This window comes from Malania oleifera, chromosome 1 (assembly GCF_029873635.1).
Source record: "Malania oleifera isolate guangnan ecotype guangnan chromosome 1, ASM2987363v1, whole genome shotgun sequence".
Lineage (NCBI taxonomy): Eukaryota > Viridiplantae > Streptophyta > Magnoliopsida > Santalales > Ximeniaceae > Malania > Malania oleifera.
The window spans coordinates 45,233,643-45,253,898 of NC_080417.1; the positions used below are offsets into that span (position 1 = coordinate 45,233,643).

Here is a 20,256-nt window from a genome sequence, read left to right on the forward strand (position 1 = left end):
TTGAGTGCGTGATTAATTTTATTATTTTTTTCTCGGTTCCTTGTTAGGCGCACATGTTTCCTCATGTGAACTTGTTGAATGTCAAAAAATATGCCCTCCTGTCTATGATTTTGTTTGCATCAAGAGAGATATTATTCTGATGGTGGTTTGAAAATGCAGGTTTTTGTTGCACTACTTCGCACTTGCCAGCCAGAAAATAAATTGTTGGTCAAGCAAGCGCTGGATATTTTAATGCCAGCACTACCACGAAGATTGCCTCTAGGGGACTCCCGTATGCCAATTTGGATACGATACACAAAAAAAATTTTGGTTGAGGAAGGTCACTCTATTCCCAATCTCATTCACATTTTTCAGCTCATTGTCCGCCATTCAGATCTGTTTTACAGTTGCAGAGCGCAATTTGTACCTCAGATGGTAAATTCTCTCAGTCGCCTTGGACTGCCATATAATACTACAGCAGAAAACAGACGTCTTGCGATTGAGCTTGCTGGGTTGGTTGTTGGCTGGGAAAGGCAGAGGCAAAATGAAATGAAAATAGTTACTGAGAGCGAAGTGCCTAACCAGAACACTGATGGATTTAATCCTGGATCTACCAGTGTTGATCCCAAACGTCCAGTAGATGGATCAATGTTTCCTGAGGATCCAAGTAAACGAGTAAAGGTTGAACCTGGTCTTCAATCACTCTGTGTCATGTCGCCTGGTGGTGCTGCATCCATCCCTAACATAGAAACCCCTGGTTCTGCTGCCCAGCCCGATGAAGAGTTCAAGCCAAATGCTGCAATGGAAGAAATGATTATCAATTTTCTCATAAGAGTAAGGCTCTCTTTCATCCACTTTAATTTAAGTTCTACGTAGTTGCTTGTTTTCCATATCTTGTTTGAGAGGTCAGGTGTTTTCTGCAGTCTTGAATGTTTAAACTGTGTACAATTACCTTTTGACATCAGTGTGTTTGGGTTTTTTATGCTGCCTTCTTTCTGGTATTTAGGAAAGGCTGTTTCTGTGGTGCGAGTCTGTGACCTCTATATTTTCAGGGTGCAGCACCCTTTGTACTTGGCCAAGCTTTGTTCTACTTTATATAATTTAAATATAAATGTCAATTTTAAGTGAAATTTTAAGCTTAATGTGCTTTACCATGAATGTTGTGATTTGTATGTTTGCTTGAAAGGTTGTCATGTTTTGTTCACTTTAAGATTTGTTGTGAGAAGAGAGTATGCCATCGTTTCCTTGAAGGAAACCTCCTTGTTAACTTGGCTTCTGTAAATAGGTGGCCTTAGTCATGGAACCGAAGGATAAAGAGGCAACTCTTTTGTACAAGCAAGCTTTAGAGCTACTCTCACAAGCTTTGGAGGTGTGGCCAAATGCTAATGTGAAGTTCAATTATTTAGAGAAGCTTTTGAGTAGTGTTCAACCATCACAAGCAAAGGACCCATCTACTGCTCTTGCACAAGGTTTGGATGTCATGAACAGGGCTTTGGAGAAGCAGCCACATTTGTTCATCCGAAACAACATCAACCAGATATCTCAAGTACGATCCTGTGGCACAACCTGGCCTTTGTTGGGGAGTTTGTAATGACCCAAATTTTTGTTTTCATATTCTTACCGTGTTATTTTGCAGATTCTTGAACCTTGTTTCAAGCATAAAATGTTAGATGCTGGGAAGTCGTTCTGCTCCATGTTGAAAATGGTTTTTGCTGCCTTCCCTCTTGATCAAACTAGCACACCACCAGATGTGAAGTTGGTGTATCAAAAGGTTGAAGAGCTGATGCAGAAGCATGTTGCTACAGTTACAGCTCCCCAGACTTCGATTGATGATAATTCCGCTAATTCAATTAGTTTTGTGCTGTTTGTCATTAAAACCCTGACAGAGGTACAAAAAAGCTTCATTGATCCTTACATCTTGGTTCGTATCCTTCAACGGTTGGCACGAGATATGGCTTCATCAACTGGTTCTCATATGAGACAAGTATGTCCTGTTTTCCTACTAGGACCTTATTTCCCTGCTTCTTTTTGCAGTCTTTGTGTTCTTTTGGAGTTGTAATATTTACTTTTTATTTTTTATTTTTTTCTTAGAAAGTCGTAATATCTACTTGTGAATAAACCTTTGTTTTTCTGCTGATACAGCTCTTTGTTCAACAAAAAAATCATTGTCTAAGCCACTAACAGTCAAGGGCCATTGTTTTTGAATTAAGAAGCACAAAGAAAAGGTTTTAGTTGGCTGCAAATCACCAGTCATTGGATTGTTTAATGATTTGTTTTTGGAAGTTATTTTTTTTTTTTCTAATGGAATTGATGTGGTATTTCCTTAACTTGCTGATTTTGATACCTGATTTTTTTCTATGCCAACATATTGGCTTGCTTCTTATCATCTAATGCTCAATCTGTATCTATGCTGGCAATTGTTTCTGGCGTTTTGTACTTTTTTTTGTTCTCTGTTCTTGAATGCTTTTCTTTTCATTGGCTCAATATCTCTGTATTCGTGTTGTTTAAGATTCAGTTATAGATAAATGCTAGTTTTACCTTCTTCAGCACAGTTACTAATGCTCATAGTCAGCCCCCTCATTTGATACTTCATTTGTGTCATCCATGCACAAGCAAATCTGGCTTATGGCAAGTGTTTCAATGTAACATTGTTTCTTTCCGCTTTCTTTCTTTGGTATATGGAAGGATGTTAGTAATTATTCAAGGCGATCCATCCTACATGTTTGGAGTGTGCCAGACTTCATTTTCTTGCTGACACCAGATGAGCTGTTTCCTTGTGTGAGGGGCCTGTGTGGCCGACTGTTACATGAAGGCAAGTGTATAAGACGTGTTATGATAATGTTCTTGATCCCTGTGGTGTATCCATGGCTCCATGAGAAAGCCAGTTGCAGTTGTCTACGATGCTCTGTATTCTCATTCTAGTCTTTATACTCTGTTTTGGTTTCCTTATTCCTCACTGTCAGATATGGAGTATAGTCGCCTCCAGTCTCTCTAGATTGAAAGGTTATCTTTCAATCCACATTTGGAAAAAAATTGCAGAAGGTTTTGTTCTTCTGGACGTGAAATTTCAGTACAGGATTTGTGGCTCAGGTTTACTTTCTGGAAGCACAATGGGTATGAAACTACTCCTCTTTGGTCTTCTTGAGATTGAACCTCCTTGTTTGTTAAAGGATGTTCACAAATTGGAATGGCAAGTACTTGAACTTGTGGTTAGTATAGTAAGCCGCATTCTATTTCCATTCTTAGAGGTTTGGATAGGATGAGATGGAAAAGATACATCGAGGTGTTGTTGTCGCTGGTATGTTCCAAGAATAAATCTTCAGATATGATCATTGGTGATTGCCTTGCTCACCGGAGTTGGCAGGTGATAATGGAAAAGGCAGAGCCTGTTGTGCAGAGGATGAGCTGTGGGTGCGATAAATGTGGAGGGTTGGGATTGCTGTGTGGTGGAGTGGTGGTGGCTGTGGGTTCTGTGAGTCTTTGAGGCAGCTAGGGGTTGTGAGGTGAATATGATAGGTGTTTGTGAGCCCAAGATTGGTGTAGGCTTGGAGTGGGCCAGACCTGGAATTAATAATATTACTTTGCACTTGAGCCATGGTCAAAATAGTACAGGTTACTGGTCTTGATGAGTTTGCAGGTTGACCCTCAATTCCTATTAGTAAGGGTCATTCTTCAAAACTTGGTTCTAAGCAAACTTTAGGGACTCAAATTTAAGAGGATCTTCAAAGGAATATGGGGTCTCTTGCTTCTCTAATTTGGCTGATTCACAAATGGGGTAGGGCAAGGGTTGTCAGCCACATCTCATGTGCAGAAATCAGGTAATATTTGAGCTGATGCTGATGAGTTTCAGCTGGTGGGTTGTGTAAGGGAATTTTAGGTATGAATAGAATCCAAACCACTATTCATTCTGGGTCTTTAGTAGAAGAAAATAGATGTTGTGAAATGGAACAGTAAGGAACAAACTTTGCTGAATAGTGAGCATGGGAGCTTTGTAGAGGTCATAGGTAACCTCTTTCAATATGAGGAAGTTTGGATGAAAGATAATCAGGGGAATATTGATGGGGCGAGGGATACATTTGTTAGTGATGGGAAGGGTCAATAAAGGCTGGGATTGCCAAAGTTCGCTCCTGTCAAATGGCGGTTCTGGCAGGGGATGGAATGAAGAAATTTTGTTGATAAGAGAAACAAACTAGTTCCACACAAAGACGTCAAAGTCGTTGAGAAGAGGTTTTGAATGGCGGTTATGCATTGTAGGAACTCCTGTTGCTAAGTTGGTGTTTCATGTGTGAAGGAAGGTGAGTTTCTAGGGAAATGAAAAAAATTGAAGGATAGATGGAATTGGGGTGATGTGTGTTGAGAGTGAGAGAGATGCCGATAGTGATTTACTGGTTGAGGTCCAGGAACAATATGGGTATTTTTCAGTTTCATACGATTTGTTGGGGATATTTCTCATGTGCCTCCAATGCAACTAAAATGATTGAAATTTATACGTATTTTTATGAGCGATGTTATGGATAAAGACCAGGGATGTCGTTTTGCCTACCCCTGCTTTTCCTGCAGAAGAGTAAAAAGGAAAGGGTATTGAAGTAAAAATTTTCGTGGATCAGATGGGATTCCATTTGTCTAATCTTGCTATTCAAGAAACTTGTTTAGACGAGGGTAAGAGTAAGGTAAATAAAGGTCGGCAGGAGCTAGGAAATTTGAAACACACAATTAATTATGATGCAAGAGGTTTAAGAAGGGGGTTTTGGGTTAGGTTTGGTTTCTTGTTTCCTTCTTTTTCTTTTTCTTTTCGTGAGGTGTTCTGAATCTGCCCTCTTGTAATTTCTTCTCTCAATATATTTCCTTAGTTATGTATAAAAAATACTACTTCATGCCCTGCTTGATCTGATTTGCCTTAGATGCAATATAGGTTTATTTTGGTTATTTGAGGTCCCTTGCATGTCTGTTGTGTGTATTTTATCTAAGCTGATGTATTTTATCTATCTTCATCCTTAATGTTTGAGTTCTGCACCTCTAAATAATCACCAATGAGCAAAAAATATAATTTTTTGAGTCGTATAAATAAACCAAACCACTTTCTAAGCTGTCTTTTCTTGTGTAAGTTATATGGGAGAAAAACCAAGCCTAATGTAAAAATTATTTTAGCAAAGGTTTTAAAAATATGGAAGAGTGTAGGATCTTAAAAATCACAAATGAAAATTAGGGATTTTAAAAATCCCTAAATTTCAACTTGTCAAATGAAATCTAGTGTCCTAGAATTATCAAAAAACGATCCTTCATCATATATACTCCTAGTTTATTTCATTTTTTTAACCAAATCTAGTTTTGTCTTTTCCAAAATTGAGCTATCTAAAGTATATTTTTTAAATGTTATCTTATCTACTTTTGGTTAAATTTACTTTATTTTAGTTTTGTTTTACTTCTAAAATGTAAGGGTATTTTTGTCCATAAAATGATCTACGCTCATTCTTCTATCGATAGGGTTTATCCCTTGTGTGTAACAATGTAGGTCCTGCATAAAAAATAGAAAGCCTTGAGCCTAATTATTTGAGGTTCTTCAATTGTGTCCAATCTAGTAATTGTTACTTATAAAATAAAAAGAAAACCTTCTATATTCTGATTTTATTCTTCCTTGAATTTGTTATTATTGGCATACTACCCTATGATTTATCCTGTTCATCTCTTCCTTTATTCATTTATTCATTCATTTGTAACTTGTAACTACGTTAACAAATTATCCTCCATTTCAGGTTCAGAGAGCTGATTTAGATTCTGCAGTGACTTCTTCTCGTCAAGGTGCTGATGTTGGAGCAGTCATATCTAATCTTAAATCAGTCTTGAAACTCATCAGTGAAAGGGTTATGCTTGTTCCAGAGTGCAAACGATCTGTAACTCAAATATTAAATGCCTTGATGTCAGAGAAAGGTACTGATGCCAGTGTACTTCTTTGTATACTTGATGTAATCAAGGGGTGGATTGAAGATGAATTCAGCAAACCGGGGACACCAGTCCCATCAAGCGCCCTTCTCAGTCAAAAGGAAATTGTTTCCCTTCTACAGAAGCTATCACAAGTTGATAAACAAAACTTTTCCCAAATTGCTCTTGAAGAGTGGGATGCAAATTACCTTCATCTTCTTTATAGAATTTGTGCTGATTCAAATAAGTAAGTTATATATTTTGTGTTCTTCGACAGGATGTTTGGTTGAGACATCAATTTAATTATTTGATTGGTGTCCAGATATCCTCTCTCCCTACGCCAACAAGTGTTTCTGTGGGTGGAAAGGCAATTCATGCTTGGTTTAAGAGCAAAGGATCCTGAGTTTAGGATGAAATTCTTTTCACTTTATCATGAATCTCTTGGCAAGACACTGTTCATAAGGCTGCAATACATTATCCAAACGCAGGAATGGGAGGCTTTGAGTGATGTTTTCTGGCTCAAACAAGGGCTTGATCTTCTTCTAGCAATCTTAGTGGAGGATAAGCCAATTACACTTGCTCCAAACTCGGCTAGGGTCCCACCTCTTGTGGTGTCAGGTTCTCTTTCAGACTCTTCAGGAATGCAGCATCAGTCTGTTGATGTTTCAGAGGGTCAAGAGGAAGCGCCTTTGACATTTGATAGCCTTGTTCTTAAGCACGCTCAGTTTCTAAATGGGATGAGCAAACTTCAGGTTATTGCTGTACTTATCTTTTATTGGGATAGATGATATTTTGAGGCCTGTTTATTTACAAAAAATGGTGCAGTGTTTACTGTTTTTATAAGAGAAAATGGGTCCGCTTGTTGGAAAAAAAATCATTCTAAAGTTATTTTCCAATTAGTATGTTCTGGAAAACTAGAAAACCTATTCTACTTGGAAAAATTTCAGGTATGACCACAAAGATCCCATTTTTCCTTCTCCATGGGACTGCAAAATGTGGCTGATTCTTTACTACTGCATACAGACTTTGATTTATTTTTCTTCTTCTTCTCTAAAATGCATTTGTATGGGTCAAAAACTATTGTCAAGCCTGCGTGGCATACCATTAATTGCTCATGATTGGAATTAAATTGAATGGTTGGACAAATTTATTGATATGAAGGCAAATAACAATTATCAACTGAATGATCTTGTGCAAGTAAATGCTATATTTTCTACTTCTGTTCACTGCTTTGTTGATCATCCAGAAGATGCCAACCATTAAATAGTAATGATTTTTCAATTGATTTGATTGTTTGAAGTCAGTTTCCCATTTTAGCTAATTTAATAGACATTCCCTGTTTTAGACCTCCATGCAGACTGCCTAGTTAGAATTTAATATTTCATTATTCTTGTTACATTTAGAATTGTCTTTCATTCTCTTTTAGGTGGCTGATTTAATTGTTCCTTTGAGAGAGCTGGCTCATACAGATGCAAATGTTGCATACCATTTGTGGGTTTTAGTATTTCCCATTGTGTGGGTGACCTTGCACAAGGAAGAACAGGTGGCACTAGCTAAACCTATGATTGCTCTACTATCAAAAGATTATCACAAGAAGCAGCAGACAAGCAGACCAAATGTTGTGCAAGCACTTTTAGAAGGGCTTCACTTAAGCCATCCTCAACCTCGGATGCCAAGCGAGCTCATCAAGTATATTGGAAAGACTTACAATGCTTGGCATATCTCACTGGCTTTGCTGGAAAGTCATGTCATGTTGTTCATGAATGACACCAAGTGCTCTGAGTCTCTGGCCGAGCTTTATCGTCTCCTCAATGAGGAAGACATGAGGTGTGGATTGTGGAAGAAAAGGTCTATTACTGCAGAAACCAGGGCTGGGCTTTCATTAGTTCAGCATGGTTACTGGCAGTGTGCTCAAAGCCTTTTCTACCAAGCCTTGATCAAGGCTACTCAGGGTACTTACAACAACACAGTACCAAAGGCTGAGATGTGTCTTTGGGAAGAGCAATGGCTTCACTGTGCTACTCAACTTGGTCAATGGGATGCATTGGCAGATTTTGGCAAGACTATTGAGAATTATGAGATATTACTTGACAATCTGTGGAAATTGCCTGATTGGATATATATGAAGGACCATGTCATTCCAAAGGCTCAAGTAGAAGAAACTCCAAAGCTCCGTCTAATCCAGGCTTTTTTTGCACTTCATGATAGAAATGCAAATGGTGTGGGAGATGCTGAAAACATAGTGGTAAAAGGCGTTGATCTTGCTTTAGAGCAGTGGTGGCAACTACCTGAAATGTCTGTTCATGCTAGGGTACCTCTTCTGCAGCAGTTCCAACAGTTGGTTGAAGTTCAAGAATCAGCTAGAATTTTAGTGGACATTGCTAATGGAAATAAACATTCTGGAGGTTCTGTTGTTGGTGTACATGGTGGTATATATGCAGATCTGAAGGACATCCTGGAGACATGGAGACTTAGAACTCCAAATGAATGGGATAATTTGTCTGTTTGGTTTGATTTGTTACAATGGAGGAATGAAATGTACAATGCTGTTATAGATGCATTCAAAGATTTTGGCACAACAAATTCACAACTTCATCATCTTGGTTATCGAGACAAAGCATGGAATGTTAATAAGCTTGCTCACATTGCTCGTAAGCAGGGCCTGAATGATGCGTGTGTGACAATACTCGACAAGATGTATGGCCACTCGACCATGGAAGTGCAGGTACCTGAAGCTATGACAAAAGTTCTGCATGTTTTTTTTTTGGATATAGTATAACATCTTGACATCTTGGCTCAGGTTGATTGGGAAATAATGCTTCCCTTCCTCTGCCAAAGCACCGTCATTTCTCTTTAAGTTTTCAGTTCCATCCTTCAATCTGAACATCTAATTCTTTAATCCACAATCATTAGTAATGAAATTTGAAAACAGGGTGGTTATCTTCATCTTATCATTTGGCTTTCTGCTTGTATGTGGCATTGTTTATTTCTGTCAAATGGTAACAGTGTGGATTAGAAATTTGAAATGAAGTTACATCAGTCATTATCTACATATTTCTTGAAAGCCCTTTGTTACTCATTATGTCTTTTAAATTTTGTATTTCTTTTAAAATACTGAATTTAAGGGCACGGGAGTTCTTATTGCTTTCCATGATGCTTGTTTGCAGGAGGCTTTTGTAAAAATAAGAGAACAAGCAAAGGCATATCTAGAAATGAAGGGGGAGCTTTCCAGTGGTCTCCATTTGATCAACAGTACTAATCTCGAATATTTTCCAGTGAAGCACAAAGCAGAAATTTTTCGTCTCAAGGGGGATTTCCTGTTAAAGCTCAATGATTGTGACGGAGCTAATATTTCTTATTCCAATGCTATTAGCCTTTTTAAAAATCTGCCTAAAGGATGGATAAGCTGGGGAAGTTACTGTGACATGGTATTTACTTTTTGTTACTTAATCCACTGCTTGGTCACTGTTCAGTTGATTCTAATGTCACACATTGAGTTGATTTTAATATAACACAGTATCGGCTTTATACAGGCTTACCAAGATACCCATGAAGAAATTTGGTTAGAATATGCTGTCAGTTGCTTTCTTCAAGGAATAAAATTTGGCATCCCTAATGCCAGAAGCCATCTGGCTCGTGTTCTATATCTTCTGAGCTTTGATACTACCAATGAACCTGTGGGGAGAGCGTTTGATAAGTACTTGGACCAAATACCCCATTGGGTTTGGCTTTCTTGGATTCCGCAACTATTACTTTCCTTGCAAAGGACAGAGGCTCCTCACTGCAAGCTTGTGCTATTAAAGATTGCCACTGTGTATCCACAGGTAAATTTATTTGTGAAAGTCATTGTGAATGGATATGTGTGCAATTTCATTTTAATTAATAATATATATATATTTTATTGATTTACATTTCAGGCTCTATATTATTGGCTTCGTACATATTTGCTTGAGCGTCGTGATATTGCAAATAAATCTGAGCTAGGTAGAATAGCAATGGCTCAGCAAAGAATGCAGCAAAATGTCTCTGGGACCAGTGCTGGTTCTCTTGGTTTGGCTGATGGAAATGCAAGAGTACAGGGTCATGGTGGGGGTTCTGTACCTTCAGATGGTCAAGTTCATCAAGGCAATCAATCTGTTGGCGGGATTGGATCACATGATGCTGGAAACCCGCATGGGCAAGAACCTGAAAGGTCCTCTGCTGTTGAAAGTAGTGTGCATGCTGGGAATGACCACCCTCTACAACAGAGTTCTTCAACAATTAATGAAAATGGTCAGAATACATTGAGACGTAATGGCACTTTGGGTTTGGTAGCTTCTGCTGCCAGTGCCTTTGATGCTGCAAAGGATATAATGGAGGCTCTTAGAAGCAAGCATGGCAATTTGGCCAGTGAACTTGAGGTGGTGAATTGGTCTCATAGTTCTCTTAGTTTTTCTTATGATGTACAATGCACTGCTGTGCACTATTTATTGTTTTTATACGGCTCATTTTTTAAGATGCAGCCTGCTTGCGCATTTAAAATCTCAGAAAATGAAAATTCTTCTAGTGTGGCGGCCATTGTGCACGTATGTATAGAATAGATGAAAATTACAATTTTGAATACTAATGCTTTACGATATACTGTTTGGTGAAATTGGTTGCAGACTCTGCTCACTGAAATTGGTTCGAGGTTTGTTACTCTGCCAGAGGAGAGACTTCTGGCTGTGGTGAATGCTCTACTTCACCGCTGTTACAAGTACCCAACTGCAACTACAGCAGAGGTTCCACAGTCTCTAAAGAAGGAGCTTTCTGGTGTTTGCAAAGCTTGTTTTTCAGCAGATGCTGTGAACAAGCATGTTGATTTTGTGAGAGAGTACAAGCAGGACTTTGAACGTGATCTTGATCCAGAGAACACTTCCACTTTCCCAGCGACCCTTTCTGATTTGACGGAACGGTTGAAACACTGGAAAAATGTTCTCCAGAGCAATGTTGAGGACAGGTTTCCAGCCGTCTTAAAGCTGGAAGAGGAAAGCAGGGTGTTACGTGACTTCCATGTGGTTGATGTGGAGGTTCCAGGACAGTATTTTACAGATCAAGTAAGTTGATTCAGTCTTGTCCATCTCCAGTCTGACAGGCACTTTGATTAATTCAGACTCACTTGGCAGACTCATTTCAAATGGCATCTAATAATAAAACCATATGCAGACTTAAATAAAAGCTTGTGAGAAATTAAAAGTGCTTAGAATTTTTTGTATTGGTCAAAATATAGCCTATGATATTCTAACAAAATGCCCTCTTTTGCTTTTTCTTAAGAAAATGGTTAATTACTTTCTTTTCAGGAAATTGCGCCTGATCATACAGTGAAGTTGGACAGGGTTGGTGCTGATATTCCAATTGTGCGAAGGCATGGAAGTAGTTTCCGGCGTTTGACCCTAATTGGTTCTGATGGTTCGCAACGCCACTTTATTGTCCAGACATCTCTGACCCCTAATGCTAGAAGTGATGAACGTATACTGCAGCTTTTCCGTGTGATGAACCGAATGTTTGATAAGCACAAAGAATCTAGACGCCGCCATATATGTCTGCACACACCAATTATCATTCCTGTTTGGTCTCAGGTGAGCATGTTTTTCTTTCTGCATTTTCTAGCAGACATACAATGTGATGCAGGGGCAGCATCAAGGTTCTGCAGCCATGGAGAAATTAGAAGAAAAGAAGGGGAAGGGGAAGGGAAGAAGGATAAGATACCGGGGGGAAAACTCACATTCACCCCAATTCAAATTCATCAACAACTGCCAACATCATGGCTTTCACACACTATTTATAAGAAAGCCTCTTTACGTAAATTACACATAGACCCATAAAAATATATTATGTTACAAACATACCCCTGCTTTGCACAAATATTACAAACAACCTCCAAATACACGTAATCCTATATAATTAATACTAAACACACATAATAAACTACTACCTTAACCCCAGAGTTCCTTAACCCTACTCTTCTTAATTATTATGCAGCAAGGATCTTCCCAAGGTCTTGCTTCTTGTCCTACATCAACTCTCCCCCAATTAGAAAAAAATTCAGCCTTGAATTTTGAAATGTTGGAGAATCAAAAGGGAGAAGCAAACTTGGACTCTTTGAAAGCCAGTATTTGAATGAGACAAGAAACCGCATTCCATTGTTAGCACCATAGAGTTGACTCGAGAATTTGCATCAATGAACTCATCAAGGATGACAAACTCTACAACAGGAATGTTTGAAAAATTTTGGATGTCTACAAACACTTCCATTACCTTGCTTGTAGTGTCTTCAATTTGTGTAACTTTGACATGATCACTAACCTCAGATTCTTTGTCCTGGTTGGTTGGTAGAGTAGGCTTCAAAATAATTTTCTTCCCATTGTAGTGGAAGACTTGTGTGTTTGAATTGCACCCAAATCATTTAACCAAGGAGTACCAAGGCGTACATGGCCAATCTTTATAGGTATGATATCACACGAAACATGATCAAAGTAAGTACCCATTTGGATAGGAACCAAACATCTTTCATAAACATGTAAGCTAGTGTCATCATTCCAAGATATGTCATAAGGCTTTGGATGGGGTTCCATACAAGGTTGCATACGAATGACTCCATTTATGGAAACCACATTCATTGGACATCTCCGATCAATGATGATTTTGCTAATCTTTTCTCCACACTTGAGAAAGGTTTTGAAGAGCTTGAAATTGTGCCCAAGGTATGATAAATGGCATTCCTTTTTCCTATAATTTTTCATCACGTGGCTGAATTTATGGATATATATGCTGCAAAATAGTTATCACCAACAACCCTCCAACACAATTTTCTACAAGACTTACTCCGAATTTCTCAAAAACTATCTTCATTTCACCTTGATATTGATTGTCCTGCTGAAATGAAACAAATTCACAAAGAAAACTCACAATTACAGCAACAAAACCTGATTTTTAGTGCTGGAGTGACAATTTCTAGGGTTCAGTGCCAAGCCTTATCACATGTGCTTGCAATATATTATGTCTGCAATCAAAATATCTTCTTGCAGCTTAAAATATCGCAGAGAAAATCCAAAATACCATGGCTGGGCAATTTCTTGTGAGACTAGATACAGGAGATGCTGGCAGACACTCTCACTCGCCGTTTCCAGTGCGTAAGCCGCCGGAAATGGTGCTTCTCGGATGACTTTCCTGGCTAGGGTAGATCAGGGGGTGGGGAATACAGTTGTGGTGGCTATATGTCAAAAGAACTCCGGCAATGGTGGATTTTGAACGGGTTGGCGTCTGTAGAAGTTTGGCTTGTGCGTGGGGGTCCTCTGGTGGTTGGACGGCAATGAAATTTTGAGGGGAAGGGTTTCGGGGGTTCTGTTTTTGGTGGTATGGGTGGTGTTGCAGGATGGTGGCTGGAAGGTGGTGCTTGAAGAAGTGTGGACACAACTCGAGTTTTCTGAAAAGTTCTGAAATTGCAGAACTGCTTTTCATTTTTTTTTTTTTTTTTCAGTACTGAAATTTCAGAATAGAAACTAAGAGATGAGTGAGTAACAGTGAAGGAGAGATTAATGGAGAGATTGGTAGATGAAGAAGAAGAAAAGAGGAAGAAGATGGAAGAAACAGAGAGATCAATTGCTTGTTAGAGACTGCTGCAAATAGAGGAGACAGCAGCAGAATTCAGATATTAGAGAGTTGATGGAATTATGGGAGAGAATTAAGAGAAGAAGAAGAAAAGAAGGAGAAGAGAAACGGACAAGATGAAGAGGGCAGACTACTGCTGGGCAGCAGGGAATTATGGACAGGGAATTATGGACAGAACAGGAGATCAGAAACAGAGAAGAAATAAGAAGAGAAGGAAGAAGAGGAAGAGGAGGGAGAAGAGTGAGGGAGAATGGGTGGACTGAAATGGTAGAATGGAGGTCGTGGTTGGTCTCTGATACCAAATGATGCAGGGGCAGCATCAAGTTTCTGCAGCCATGGAGAAATTAGAAGAGAATAAGGCGTAGGGAGGAGAGATGAGATACCAGGGGGGAAACTCACGTTCACTTCAATTCAAGTTCATCAGCAACTGCCTACGTCATGACTTTCACACACTATTAATTAGAAAGTCTCTTTGCATAAATTACACAAACTCCTAAAACTATATTATGTTACAAAGATACCCCTATTTTACACAAATATTACAAACAACCCCCAAATACACATAATCCTATATAATTAATACTAAACACACATAATAAATTACTAACTCCATAATTTTTTAACGCTACTCTTCTTACAGTTACAAAGATACCCCTATTTTATACAAGTATTACAGACAACCCCCAAATACACATAATCCTATATAATTAATACTAAACACACATAATAAATTACTTACTCCATAATTCCTTAATGCTACTCTTCTTAATTATTCTCCAGTAAGGATCTTCCCAAGGTCTTGCTACTTGTCCTACATCACAATGAGATCTAAAGGAGCTATTTATGAATTGTACCCTTGCATAGATTATTGCTGTGCATGTGAGGATTGTTTTCCTGCATTCAAATATCCATTATCTTTTGATCAACTGTGGCCTGAACAGGTCCGCATGGTGGAAGATGATTTAATGTACAACACCTTCCTTGAGGTGTATGAGAACCATTGTGCACGCAATGACCGAGAGGCAGATCTTCCTATTACCTATTTCAAAGAGCAACTGAACCAAGCTATATCAGGCCAGATCTCACCTGAAGCTGTTGTTGACCTCCGCCTCCAAGCTTATAATGAGATAACAAAAAATCTTGTTACAGAAAGCATATTCTCACAGTTCATGTACAAAACCCTGCTGAGTGGCAACCATTTGTGGGCTTTCAAAAAGCAATTTGCCATTCAGTTGGCCCTCTCGAGCTTCATGTCGTTCATGTTACAGATTGGGGGAAGATCCCCAAATAAAATTTTGTTTGCCAAGAATACAGGAAAGATTTTCCAGACAGATTTTCATCCTGCATATGATGCAAATGGAATGATAGAGTTTAATGAGCCCGTGCCGTTTCGCCTCACAAGAAACATGCAGACATTTTTCTCCCATTTTGGAGTGGAAGGCCTTATTGTGTCTGCAATGTGTGCAGCAGCACAGGCAGTGGTTTCACCTAAAGTGAGTTTTACGCTTTTATAGCCTCATATTATTACATTAAATAAATAAATAAATAAATAAATATAGTCATGCCTCTTGACGATGTTCTTTTAATTTTGTGGTACTGCAGCAAAGCCAGCATTTGTGGTATCAATTGGCGATGTTCTTTCGTGATGAACTACTGTCCTGGTCATGGAGGAGACCGCTTGGGATGCCTCTGCCCCCAGTTGCTGCAGGAGGTAGTCTGAACCCTGTCGACTTCAAACACAAGGTCACTACCAATGTTGAGCATGTCATTGGCCGAATAACTGGAATTGCTCCCCAGAATTTTTTGGAAGAGGTCAGTTGAGTTCTTCACAAAGACAAGAAGCTTTTACTTTTTTTTTTTAAGGGTTTTGGTTGTGGTAGGGGAAGGCCCTGGGATTGGATTCAGTTGAAATAACAACATTGGTGTATGTTATACATGTGCTTTTGGTTTGATGCTCGTAAGCCTCTCCAACACTGACGACTTTGTTCTGTTTTTTGGGTATAGGAAGAAAATGTTATGGACAACTCGCAATCAGTGCAGAGGGGCGTCACTGAGCTGGTTGAAGCTTCATTGAGCCCACGGAACTTATGCATGATGGATCCCACATGGCACCCCTGGTTTTAATTTTTACTTTGTCCCCCAGTGGCACTCTTGCTATTGATCGGATCGGAGGGGCCTACTTCTCTCCGAGTTTCAACTTAGACAGGCCGGAGGGGGAGGGGGAGGGGGAAGGGGAAGATTGATGGACAGTTTTTATCTTCTAAATAATTATTATGTGCATTTCTCTGCCCACGTCTGGGAATCGCTGCCAAGTGCCAACTGACATTGCTTTAGAAAAGCTTGTAATTTGGACATTCCCAATGTAAAAATGAAACGCCCTTTAGTTATTTATATTATAACAGTTGCTGTTTGTATGCTTCCAAAAACGTTTCACCGTTCCTATTCTTCCTTTTCGGTCAGTGTTCATACCATGAATGTCCTAATTACAAGCCATCAAAATTTCCTAAATTTGTTTATTTGAAATCGGATTAAAATTTGTTTCAAATTTAAATTCAAAGATTCGAAATTGGAGAAATCCAAAGGGCATTGTTGAGTTTTTAACAATTGGTAGCTGTTTAAATTTCATTATTAATTATATAAATTCATAAACTATCATTGCCATATTAAAAAAGTAGAAAAATATTAAGATTTTAAAAAATTACAAAAAAAAAAAAAAAAAAATGCGCATAATAGTCTCATAAGTTTATATAACTTCTGGTCTGGTTCTCTATCTTGGACCGACGTCCATCCTCGACCACAAAAACAAGAGGAAAAATTTTACCATCTTTGGATTCGGCCTTCTACTGTGGTCTGCTCGGTATCACATGCGGTAATTAGTTCTACAAAAAAAAGTTAGTTCTTCCGTTTGCCAAAAAATTGAACAAACAAATGGACAAAAATTGAGGTTTTTTGTTTTGCTTTTGTTGTGGGGTGATTGGATGTTGGTATTATTTTTGGAAGACCTTTAAAAGTTCTATTGTAATTTCTCATTACTTGTCTTGTAATCGGTATGCCTTCGCTAAAAGATAAATAAATATGGAGGTGCCAAAACAGAAAAATTTTAAAAACTTTTTTTATTTATTTCAAACTTTTTTGGCCATCCTATTCGATCAGCTCAGTGCCCCCTATTTTTAAATAAATTAAATTAAACTTCTAATCACTTAGATTAAAAATAAATTTTTGACAGTAAAATTAATTCATTTACTTTTAAATATAAAATTCTAAAAATTTAGCATCAAGATTTTCGAAATGTAATCTGCTGCCTTGCTTTTTTACTTGGGTCCGCTGCAAAATTACAAGTCAAAACCAAAAAAATTTTCTTAACCATTATTTCAATTCAACATCAAGTTTTTTGGTCATCCAGCTCGGTGCCCCATTCAAATAAATTAATTAAACAATCACTTAAATTAAAAATAATTTTTGATAGTAAAACCGAAACCGAAAAATTGATTAACCATTTTTCTAATTCAGCATTAATAATCATATCTCTAACCACTTCATTGTGACATCAGCTTTTCTTAACCACTATTTCAATTCAACATCAGGGTTTTTGGTCATCCTATTCAGTGCCCCTATTCAAATAAATTAATTAAACTTCTAATCACTTAAATTAAAAATAATTTTTGACAGTAAAACCGAAACCGAAAAATTGGTTAACCATTTTTCTAATTGGGCATCAACATTTCTCTTCCTTAATAATCATATCCAACCACTTCATTGTAACATCAGCTTATTTTTTTCTTGCTTTCCAATTTCCCCTTGCAATAAAAATAAAAATAAAAATTCCAAAAAAGAAACAAAAAATAAAAAACCAGAGAGATAGACGAACAACTGGAAGTTGTGTCCAGACGCACAATTATCATCACCGTAGCAACAAGCAGATAATTTCATATCAATCACTTGTCTTCTTCTGCCATCTTCTCCTCCTCTTCTTCCTCCTCCCCATCAGGAAATCTAAAGTGCTTTCCCTTCGGCGTTGGCAGGCCCTTCAACCGCAAAACACCCGGCGAAGAACCAATGGCCGAAGAAGCCCCACTTTCTTCTTCACCTGCTTCTTCTCTACCAATAATTTCATCGTCAGTGTCATACACAAACCGTGTGTGCTTCCCAGCGAACTTTTTCTCATCACACACACTCATCTTGTTCATTCCCTTGCACAATTCATCCACCAACTCACTCTCATCATCACCTTCGTCTTCTTCTTCTTCTTCTTCTTCATCTCCTTCGTAAAAATATTCGTATTCTTCTTGTTCTAGTCCTTCTTCCTCTTCATCATCGCAGGTACTAGCATTCACCTGAATAGACCAAACTGAGGCATTCTCGTCATCTGCTGGGGACTTTTCTCTTCCCTCACTCTCTCCATCTAGTCCTCCTTGATACGTAAGAACCGAGGAGCAGTCCGATGAATCCGATTTCTCCAATTTCTCGGAGAAATCCATCAGTAATGACCGAGTCAGACTTTTCTGAGAGTCAAGAACGTCTTGCTTCTCCCCATCAAGAATTCCATTAACCACCTGACAAATTTTATGCACAGAACATTCATCAGTACCCCCATATTTTTAACTTTAGAGGGATAATATATAAAAAACCGTACCTGGAAAATATTTATTTGTTCGTCGATGACGACCGGAGGGGAAGGCAAGGATGAAGATGACCCAGTATCAGTACCTTTCAAACACTGTTCCATGCCGAGATTGGGCGTGTTTGCCGGAGTTGGGGCAAGAAGACCCATGGGAGAGTTCAAGATGAAGCCTTTAAGATGGGGAACGGGACCGTCTTCGATTGGGAGTTTCGAAAGCTCGGCCTCTTCTTCCACTTTCTGCAAGAGGGTCTTGACCTGACCCCTGAGCAGTGCTTCTCCTGATCCAGGTGTTTGCTTGATTCTCCTGTGTTTGGCCAAGGAGGATGATGGGGTCTCCATCAACCCTCCTTTCACTGCAAGCCCCACGATTGGCGAGTCATTGGTTATGTCAAGAAGGGCCGATCGGTCCTGTTGTTGTTGTTGTTGTTGTTGCTGAATCCCACTTCTTTGTCTTGATGATTTCGCCACATCTTTCTCAGATTCTTCCACCTTCCCTGCGAAAATCATCAACAAAATGATAGAACACTATTCGTGCACTAAAAGCAAGAAAGATGCGGAATCGCCTAGTAGAGATGAGAATCTTACTGCTATTGTTACTTTTGATGTTCGCCGAGGCCTTGGCCTGTGATCTTGTGATTCTCTTTGTGGACAGTGGGGTCTCCATGGAAGATGACTTGATCAAGAGAAGAAGGCTGCCCGAAAAGATTGGGTTTGCCGGAAAACGATTGAGTGCCGGAAAACGAGGTTTAAACGGACGATTAGGGATTATGAATAGCGATTGTAGAAGGAGACGACTGCTTGCGAGAGATATAAAGGCATATATAAAGGGATTTGAAAACGGGACTTAAACGGTAACATATATGACCGTTGGAGGGTGCCCGGTCAGCTACACAGATTAATTTTTTCCTTTTTCAGGGACGGCACGCGCTCCAGGAACTAGCCGTTGGGTTAAATTTGAATATTGTTACTATATATATATATATATATATATATTTATATATATATTGATATATATACTTATGTATAAGGGTTTTAGTGTTGATTCATTTACTTATTGTTAGGAGGCCAATCAACGTGCGGATCAAAAGCTTTATTGGTTAAAACAATTACTCCAGTTCTTTTAATAAGAATTTTTCTTAATATTCTTTATGAAAGATTAGATCCAACACAAATTTTTTGTAGCCAATGAAAAAAAAAATTGAATATGGAAGGTGTGATCACATTGACTGGCCTTTTGTTATTATGATCTTCAGAACTTGTTATTAAGACCCATTTAGTTGTACACAATATTTTCATATTTAATTTTTAAAAAAATAAAAAATAAAAAATAAAATTTTTTAAAAAAAATATTTACATGTATGGAAAAAAATAATAAATGATGAAAGGTTTTGACTTTTATTTAAAATTTTAAGTAATTATGAAAATACACATTATTTCTAATTTTATAAATATTTATATAAAATTTAAATTTTGCTTGATTATTTTTTAGATTTCTAATTTTTTATTTTGTGTTTGGGAGTATGGAAAGATTTCTAATTTGGATTTGTTTAGATTACGACAAATATATAAAATCATATTGAGTTTCTTTTAAATTCACACAAATTTGATCCAAATCCTAAAATTCATGATCTCAAATATTGCCTCATATAATTTATGAAAATTTTCTAAATAGGTTGTCTTTGTTTTTTTTTTTTAAAAAAATTAGTAATTACATCGAACTCTAGAAATAAAATAAAACTTATTATGCACGAGTAAACAAAGTCTTTATATTTTTATCTTTTTACTACTACAAATCTTGAAAATTGAAAAAAATATGATAAAATTTTAAAAGTTATAAAAAATATTTTCTAAAATTAAATGTGTGGTAAAGATTTGCTACTTGGGAGTGTTTATCATACTCTACTTCTAACAAGAGTTTAGATTTTTTTTTTTTTTTTGATTTTGTGGACAAGCTTGTTTTCTATGAGGGCACAAGGGAGCTTATGCACACTTCAAATTATTAATATTAACGTTTTAAATTCTCGTTCATTGAGTTCGGGAGCTTTTGATGAGTTTATATTTAAATTTTTATGAATTAGTAGAGATTCATGCGATACATTGAACATTTG

The 20,256-nt window shown here is 37.8% G+C and overlaps 2 protein-coding genes across 3 annotated transcripts in view; one reads left to right on the forward strand and one right to left on the reverse strand.

Moving 5' to 3' along the window:
- LOC131161293 (transcription-associated protein 1-like) overlaps nt 1-15,953 on the forward strand; it is a 97,932-nt gene extending 81,979 nt beyond the window's left edge. For both annotated transcript variants that reach the window (XM_058116949.1, XM_058116955.1), the window contains exons 22-35: nt 160-813; nt 1,265-1,525; nt 1,616-1,963; nt 5,733-6,145; nt 6,221-6,650; nt 7,325-8,623; nt 9,066-9,326; nt 9,432-9,722; nt 9,816-10,298; nt 10,542-10,973; nt 11,217-11,495; nt 14,469-15,020; nt 15,130-15,339; nt 15,532-15,953. In XM_058116949.1, coding sequence (XP_057972932.1) covers nt 160-813; nt 1,265-1,525; nt 1,616-1,963; nt 5,733-6,145; nt 6,221-6,650; nt 7,325-8,623; nt 9,066-9,326; nt 9,432-9,722; nt 9,816-10,298; nt 10,542-10,973; nt 11,217-11,495; nt 14,469-15,020; nt 15,130-15,339; nt 15,532-15,651 — 6,033 coding nt within the window. In that variant the 3' untranslated portion in view covers nt 15,652-15,953. The remainder of the gene's footprint in view (nt 1-159; nt 814-1,264; nt 1,526-1,615; nt 1,964-5,732; nt 6,146-6,220; nt 6,651-7,324; nt 8,624-9,065; nt 9,327-9,431; nt 9,723-9,815; nt 10,299-10,541; nt 10,974-11,216; nt 11,496-14,468; nt 15,021-15,129; nt 15,340-15,531) is intronic.
- Nucleotides 15,954-17,186: 1,233 nt separating this feature from the next.
- LOC131143628 (uncharacterized) lies at nt 17,187-18,990 on the reverse strand. The gene is made up of 3 exons (XM_058091913.1): nt 18,734-18,990; nt 18,161-18,642; nt 17,187-18,080 (listed from the first exon to the last, which is right to left on the reverse strand). Exons 1-3 carry the CDS (start codon nt 18,810-18,812, stop codon nt 17,463-17,465), a joined length of 1,179 nt encoding a protein of 392 aa, XP_057947896.1. The 5' UTR covers nt 18,813-18,990; the 3' UTR covers nt 17,187-17,462.
- Between the last annotated feature and the right edge of the window lie 1,266 nt (nt 18,991-20,256).

Excerpts from the sequence above, each read along its gene's own strand:
- LOC131143628 (XM_058091913.1), bottom strand. The coding sequence starts at position 18,812 with ATGGAGACCCCACTGTCCACAAAGAGAATCACAAGATCACAGGCCAAG. Across the intron at positions 18,643-18,733 it reads CATCAAAAGTAACAATAGCA|GGAAGGTGGAAGAATCTGAG; the intron begins GTAAGATTCTCA and ends TGATTTTCGCAG. Across the intron at positions 18,081-18,160 it reads AACAAATAAATATTTTCCAG|GTGGTTAATGGAATTCTTGA; the intron begins GTACGGTTTTTT and ends AAAATTTGTCAG.